At 51.0% G+C, this 8,144-nt stretch overlaps 1 protein-coding gene across 1 annotated transcript in view; it reads left to right on the top strand.

Annotated features, from left to right (window-relative positions):
* Positions 1-5,635, top strand: part of GLP1R (glucagon-like peptide 1 receptor) — a 54,204-nt gene extending 48,569 nt beyond the window's left edge. Inside the window, exon 13 of the mRNA XM_006882020.1 lies at positions 5,418-5,635. Coding sequence (XP_006882082.1) covers positions 5,418-5,585 — 168 coding nt within the window. The 3' untranslated portion in view covers positions 5,586-5,635. The remainder of the gene's footprint in view (positions 1-5,417) is intronic.
* Positions 5,636-8,144: the final 2,509 nt, after the last annotated feature.

Raw genomic sequence — 8,144 nt, 5'->3', positions numbered from 1 at the left:
TTGTTGATGACCCTTCCACCAATCCTGATGCCACATTCCTCCTCGTACAGCCCAGAGTCCCGGATGCTCTGTTCTGCATACAGATTGAAAAGTTATGGAGACAAAATACATCACTGATAGACACCCTTCCCAATTTTGAACCTAGGCAATAACTAGAGCAATTATGAGGAACTGTGGTGGCCCAGAGCTTGGCTGCAAACTGAAAGGCTGACAGTTCAAACCTGCCAGTGGTTCTGTGAGAGAGAAGATTCAATGACCTATTTCTGTTAAGATTTCAGCTGATAGTGTCCTATAGGACAGTTCTACTCTGTCATATAGTGTCACTACAAGTCAGAACCACCTCAGTGGCACATAACACTTCAATAGCTGGAGAGTGGCTAGGCATTCTCTTTCTCACTTATAGCTGACTTGCCAGTGAGTTTTCAGAGACTATATATCACATGGGAGGAGATTGTCTGTCTTTTTCCCACAGAGCAGCTGGTGGATTTGAACCGCTTGCCTTTGTGTTGGCCATGCAGTTCATTACTTACCGGGCCAGCAGAGCTTCCTGGTTAAGTGTTGTTGTTTTTGTTATATATATCATTGAGTAGAAACCAACTCATAGCTGATCGTTCAGCGGGTTTTCAGAAGTAGTCAATCACATGGGAGGAGATTACCCATCTTTCTCTCCTGGAGCAGCTGGTGGGTTCACATTTTTGGGTTAGCAGGGAAGCTCCTTGTTATGCCAACTGTTGGAGGGTAAGAATTATCCCCACTACTGACTCAGGGGAGCTCTAGTGGCCTCGTGCTAAGAAGCTGTGCTGCAGTCCCAAACGCATGCAGCTGGAATCCACCAGCAGCTCTGCAGGAGAAGGATGGGCAGTCTCCTTCCATGCAATTAACTGCCTCTGAAAACTCACCGGAGGGTGAGCTATGGGTCAGTTCCATCTCAACAACACACAACAACAAGAACACCACCACAATGCCTTAGGGGTTTCTGACACTGGAGAGATGCAGGCAGCACCAGGCAAAAGGTGAGCCAGAAATGGGTTCTGGCCAGTCCCTGAGCAGACCTCAGAGGGCTCACCTAGCTCAGTTTGGACACCAGGCTGGTGCTCTATCCATGGGGCAGTAAGTCTGCTTAGCCCTGGCTCTCCCTAGAGACTGAGTCTCCTTAACAAACTCCTTTAAAAATGGAAGCAAATGAGGGAGCTCTGGTGGCTTAGTGGCAAGAAGCTACACTGCAATCCCAGAGGTATGCGGTTCAAATCCACTAGATGCTCTGCTGGAGAAGGTGGGGCAACCTCCTCCTGTACCAATCAGAGCTGATTTGATGGTACACACACACACACACACACACACACACACACACACACACACACAAGATGGAAGCAAACGATACAATTCAAGGAGCCAAAGGTCACAGTGGCCCTGGTGGCATAGTCTGTAGGGAGTTGTGCTGTTAACCCAAAGGCCACAACTTTCTAAGGGTCTCAATCCACCAGCTCCTCCTCCAGAGAAAGCTGGGCAAGTCGCCTGTGCAGTTCACAGACTCCGTGACCCACTAAGGGCCACCCCGCTGGAGGACCGGCTGTGTGTTTGTTCCTACTCTAAGGCGGTGAGTGACTGATGATGACAGGTCTGCAAGTGGGAGAAGGGGTTCTCCCAGGAGCTGTCTCTGCGGGTGATGTGGTGCTTGATCAGATGTATCCACCACTGCTTTGTTTTCCAGCCCTGGTAGTGAGGGGGCCGGGCAGCCTATGTTCCTCTGAGGGGAGAAGACTCCATCCTGCCCCTGCTCACCTTCTGGACCTGCGATCCTATTCCCTTTGTCCTCAAAGCAATGCTGTCAGCAACGTACTTACCACCCCACCCCTAGTACGTACACACACCCCCCCCTAACTTTCACATGACTTGGCTTCCCCACTTCTACTGCCAAGAGGCTCCCTTGATCCATGGCTTAGTCTCTTCTCTTGATACCATTCTCCAAGGTTTCGTTGTCCAGTCACCACCCCAAAGCTAGCCTCCCTGTGTAAGGAGGATGAGGCCCACACCCCTGCTGTCCTTGTCAGATATCTTGATTTTGAATCATCCTCTGCCCAGGCCTGACTGTGAGCTCCATAGAGTGGGCAGATCTGCCTGCTCCATCACCATTCCACAACAGGCATATGTGGCTTGTGGGCTGAGGCCTCTGTTCACAAGAGCTCTTCTCCAGGCAAGAGGTTACTATAGCAACACCAGGTACTTGTGACCCAAGAAGAAAAGATGACCTGGTCATCAGTGGCTGCTAAGAACCTCGCCAGCTGTTGGCGGCATGTGGGAAGTGGCCACAGGGAAGGGAGAGGCTTAGAAATGGCCTCTTGTTATTGTTCTTAAGACCAAAGTGAGATGAGTCAGTGGCCCTGTGTGCCCATCCAGCTTTGCTATCACCCATCTGTGTGACCTGAGGCCAGCAACTTTGCCTCCCTTGACCCTGGCTTCCCAGGCCGTAAATTGAGGTGCATGTGTTTTGTTGATTCATCCTAAAGCCCCAGGGCGTGGCATGTGCCTGGCCAGAGGGTGTGTCTAGGAAATGTCTGCTGAACCACAGACCTCATTGGGCAGAGACGAGGCTGGAACTGGATGGTAGTTATAAGGATGACTTGAACTGAGCGCCAGGTGTCCAGGATCTGTGTCGTTGCTTTGTTGTTTGATTTACTAGCTCAGGAGCAGAAGGAACCCAGTCTGAAGTGTTCATTCATTCAGGCCATTACAAACAACAGCTTACTGAGCACCTGTGGATGCTGAGCTCTGTGCTGGGTGCAGAGACTTAGATAATGGGGGTGTGGCCCCCGGCCTCCAGGTAAACCTGAGTGAGGGGAGGACACAGCCAGCAACAAGCATGGCCAGCAGTCACCGGGACACAGGAGGCCAATCATTAAGAGAACGGCTTTGAGGTTCTGGGCTTACATTCTGACTGCGACACCATGAACACCAAGTTGTCATTCGCTCCCTACACATAATCGAAGGAATCCTATCCATTATCCTCCTATGTTTGGAAAGGTGGAAGGTCAGCCAAAGAGAGGAAGACCTTCAATGAGATGAACTCACAGTGACTATAACAATGGGCTCAAGTATGTCAGAGATGATGTGCATGGCGCTTGGTAGGGCAGGTTTCAGATTCACTGGTTTTGGGTCTCGATGAGTCCTTAATTTGACAGCCCCTAACTAAGTGCTCGCTTCCATATGGAACAATTGTGATCCATTTGGTTTTCACTGTCTGGTTTTCACAAGTAGATTGATTGTCAAGCCTGTCTTCTGAGTCCCTCGGAGTCTGGAAGCGCTGCTGAAATGTGTTCAGCATCATCCAGCACGCAGGTGGGTGGTGGCTGTGCAGGCAGTGCGTTAGCCAGGAATTGAACCCAGGTCTATCGTGTGGGAGGCGAGGGTTCTACCACTGAACCACCACTGCTCCCACTGAGACACCCAAATATTTAAAATCTCGGCACCTCAGTTTCCTCAGAATTAAGTGGGGAAATAAACACAGAGCTGCATCGTTGTGTTGATGTGAAAGTTGATTTGGATCACCTATGGGAAGGTTTGGCATATAGTAAGCACTCCATGATGTTGTTATTTTTATGTGCCATCCAATTGACTACCACACATAGTGACCCTATGGAAAATAGCTCTGAACCCTGTCCTATCTTGAGCCAATCTCACTGTCTCTGACACACACCTTACCCCATTGCCACAGTCATTGTGTCAATCCATCTCACCCGGGGTCTTCCTCTCCTGTGTTGACCCCTCCACCCTTCCAAGCACTATGTCCCTCTCCATGGACTGGTCCAACTGGTGGCATGTCCAAAGTAAGTGGGACAGAGTTTCAAAATCCTTGCCTCTAAGGAGCAACCTGGCTTCACCCTCTCTGGGACAAACCTCTTTACTCTCTTGACAGTTGACGGTATGCTCAATATTCTCCACCAGCATCACAACTCATAAGTGGTTGTTTTTCGTGATAAGGGTGATTAGGGGACGCTGCAGAATAGTGCTGAGAGAGATGAGGGCAGAGAAGGCACCCTAGGTGAGCACTCTCTAAGGAGTCCTGGTTCTGTCTAGTTTTCCTACTGGTAGCCAGGAAGTCTTGAGTCAGTCACTAAGGTGGCTTGGTGTGGATGTGGCTTAGTTTACCATGTGTCCACTCCACATCCTGTAACTGAAGGGCTGTGTGACAAGACTGGCTGTATCCATAGAGGTCACCCCCCCAGCCTCGAGTATCCCCATCCTGTCAGCACATGTTGGTACAGGTTCAGGGGGACAGGGGCTGACACAGAGGGTATCTGCTTGGCCTGTTTCCCCACCCAAGCCTGGGCTCTGCAGTGCTGCCCCATAATACTGGAGCCATTCCGGAGGCTGACGCTGGGCAGTCTCGGCTCAGAGAAAGTTCTTTTAAGGGATGGCATGTGGCCATGCCAGGCATCTTTCTGGGCTCCTTGAGATGGATGACAGTCCTTGAAGGAGGAGGAGGGGACAGGGGTTACACAGGGCCGCTGGCAGCTGCCGCTGGTGGCTAGGGGTGGTGGGGAGCCTGAGAGGGTGAGTCCTGGCCCTACATCCCAGCCGTGGAAGGTCTGGGGGCACAACAAGCCTGTGAGAGCTTGAGCCAGAGGAGAACTCCAGATATCCCAGAACCAGAGATGCAGGTGCCAGGAGCCCCCTGTCCTGTACCAGAGCACAGCCACAACCCTCCAGGCACTGGACACCTGCCCTGTTTCTTGGCTTTGTGTCCTTCTGCTCTCCTAGCACTTTGAGAAGACTTCCTGGTGACTGAGCTCTCACCTGGGCTGACTGCCCACCACCTTGGTCACTACGATCTCCTCTTGGGGGGAGTTTGGATCCAGGCTCAGAAGCACTAGGTTGTAGTGCACTCCTCACACCTCACGCTAGTCCCAGACCTTCTTTCCTTCCTCCCCCTTGAGGAGTTTGGGTGTGACAACCCTAGGGGTGGGGCATGAGAAGGGTCTGGAGGAGGCGCCTGGCGGGCTCCTGTGCTGCCCATCTCCCTTCTCAGTGCCCAAGCTCCAGCTGGCTGAGAGCTAAGTCAGTTTTTCTCCCTGTCTCCATCCATCTCCTGTCTCCCTGCATTTCTCTCTCCTCTTTCTCTCCTGTTAAATAATCCTGTGATAGATTGTAAAAGGTACTTAGCTGAATCAGAGTTTAAAGAAGGAAGAGACCAATTGGGTCATCAAGCGCATCTCTCATGAGGAGAGGCAGAAAATAGGAGGCAACAATAAACAATTTTATTGGGTTATTAATTTAGGCGCCCGCAGGCTCTGACTTGTGTCTCTTAATATAATGCGGTGGATTTTTCCCCCCTTCTCCACTAATGTAATAATGGGGCCATTTTGTGGGCAGTCGGTTTTTGCATGATGGCTTTTGCTCCTCTCCTTTTCCCTTGGAAGGTTCAGATGGAGTTTCGGAAGAGCTGGGAGCGCTGGCGGCTGGAGCGCCTGTACATCCAGAGGGACAGCAGCATGAAGCCCCTCAAGTGTCCCACCAACAGCCTGAGCAGCGGGGGCACTGTGGGGAGCAGCGTGTATGCAGCCACCTGCCAGGCCTCCTGCAGCTAAGATGCCAGTGCCTGGCATCCTGGTGGTGCTCCGAGGGCTGGGTGGCCTCCCAGATGGGAGGGAGCCTCCTGGGGCAGAGGAAGGAAGGAGGGGAAACACACACACACACAGAGGGAAAGAGGTCCCAGCTTTCCCTTCCCAAAGCCATCAGACAGGGAAATGGGCAGTGCCTCTCGGGGACCTGGAGACACATTTTCTCAGAGGAGAAGGAGCCTGCTAATTTGATCACTGTGGCAGGAGGAGAGGCTAAACGATTGTGGCTAAAATGAGGAGGATTTCTTCCCATTAAGCCACAAGGCCCCTGGGGTTCCCCCAGACAGAGCAGCAAATCAACCCCAGATTCAAGCTCAAGGTCAATGGCTTATTAGTGGGGCTGGGACTTGCCACAGAAGGTTGTTCTGCAAGAGGCTTGTAGAACTTCAGCCACACGTGGAGCTTGGGCAACAAGGGCTGACTCCGCTTGCCTCTGCCTGGGGCCACCAGCCTCATCTGCCTCCCCATAAAGGAAGCTGTTTATGCATCTGGGTTGCTTGTTGGCCGCCCTCTTCTCTAGCTAGTCAACTTTGAGTGGCACTGATTTGGGCCCCTGCCAGCAGCCATTTTTGCCAGTGACTGCAAGTGGTGTGGAGAATAAACATGGTGCAGATGCCTAAAAGTTTCCTTTGCTGGGGCCTGCTTCTCTCCTGCGTATCTGAATTGCCTTGCTGCCTGCTTCCCCCATGCCCAGAACCCAGGGAACCAGGACAGGCTCACCACCAGTGGGCAAAGCCCTGACACGTGAGCTCTGAATTCTGCCATCCGGCGCTCACCAAGGACACTTCAGGAGCACCCACACCATGGATTCTGATGACCCGCCACTGCTGGGGAACCAGAGAGCCTAGAACCCCTTTGCCTCCACCCCCTTCCCCAGGAATCTTTCTGTCTACAACCAGATTCTAGATCTTGGAGCAGAGTTTGTGTGTACCCTCTAATCTAGATGTAACCAAGAGACTCTTCTGGGGAGACCATGAGTGCCTTTGTAGGCATGGAGGCAGGTTCTCCCGACCCTGGGTTCCTTCCCTCTGAACTGCCCCCAACCCCTTGAGAGCGTAGGTAAACTGTATACATGTGTCTTGTTTCTGGGAATAGCTTGTACGTGTACATGTGAAGCTCTGATTTCACCTCCCTGCTGGAAACAAGAACCAAGTCATCGCAGTTGTCACCGTGTTGTTTGGGAAGTTGGAGAATGATTCATTTGGCTCATCCAGAATTGGAGCTAATTAGTGTTTGCCCTGCCCACTGGCTCTCCCCATAAATAATGAGTGGCTGAGAAGCCAGATGGGGGCAAGTCTACCAACCTCAGCCCCAGCAACAGTGAGAAGAAAGCTGGCATGTGGCAGCACTGCAGAGGTATAGACAAGAGGGGACAGCCATCGACGAGAGGCTGCCAGTTGAGTTCATGCGTGTGAAGGAAGTTTGCAGAGGAAAAAAGAACTGGAAGGACAGGCCTCCTGGGAAGACATTGGTTGATTCGGTTTTTTAAGTCTCTCTTTTCTGCTTTTTAAATGATAGAGGAACCTCCCCGCAAAGACTTGCACCAGACCCATTCCCCCATGCCCCTCAGAGAGGCATGTGATGTGCAGTGAAAGTAATAAGGGGACATAAAACGCAGCAAGCAGAAAATGTCTTATACTCCAGCTTCAGTGAAGTGTTGTGTCTATGTTAATGGGGAAGTTGAACCTCGGGCTAAAGAAAGGACTTGATTATATGGAGAGGTTGTGAGGGTGGCATTTCTGTTTGCTCATCACAAGAGAAGACTTTGCAATAGGCAGCCCTCATCCGACTTTGTCTTTGGGGTGGAGAGGAGGAGATGAGCACACAGCTGCTGTGCAAGTGTTCCCATCTGGGTGAACTGGAAGAGCTTGAGAGTCAAGCGTCTACACACAGCAGTGAAGGAAGAGACAGCGTGCTAAAAGCTGCATGAAATAAATTGGCAAAAGAAGAAAGGAAGGGGACTCCTGGGAAGCTCAGACACCTTGGTTTAAGCTGTAAGTCGAGCTCTCTTCCCAACTGGAACTGGTGAGCTCTTACTTTAGAAGGCTTATCTTTCTTCCCATCCTCCTTAGCTGTTTAATACTGAAGATGTTATTTCTTCACTAAAACTAGATATGAACTGAAGAATTCTTTTCTTTGCTCCAAGCCTGGATACTATTAATATTCACTTGAATGGCAGTGTACCCACTCGGAGCTATTCCCAAACCCTCCTCTGCTAAATATAACTCCAGCAGATCTGGGAACTATCGAATGCGGAGTGCTCTGAAATTCCACTAGCTGTTTACGTGCCCAATTCCCTAAGTCTGCAGCTTGTTGAGAATAGTCTTATTGCCTCTGTCTTTCGGATCCTACTGCTGCTTGCATGGGGTGGGTGTTGTGAACACCTGAGCTGTGCAGACTGCAAGGTCTGATGGCAGTTGTGAATAATGAATAGTGAGTAGTTCAGCACCCTGGTCAGCTCCCCCAAACGTGGTAAGGGCTTAAATCATGTCAACACTCATCTTTGACATTTCTGTCTTTAAAGCT

Source organism: Elephantulus edwardii, unplaced genomic scaffold (genome assembly GCF_000299155.1).
Source record: "Elephantulus edwardii isolate Elephantulus edwardi_28Jun2011 unplaced genomic scaffold, EleEdw1.0 scaffold00017, whole genome shotgun sequence".
NCBI classification, from domain to species: Eukaryota; Metazoa; Chordata; class Mammalia; order Macroscelidea; family Macroscelididae; genus Elephantulus; species Elephantulus edwardii.
The sequence above is the reverse complement of the archived record's forward strand: the minus strand, read 5'-3'. Positions and strand labels throughout refer to the sequence as shown.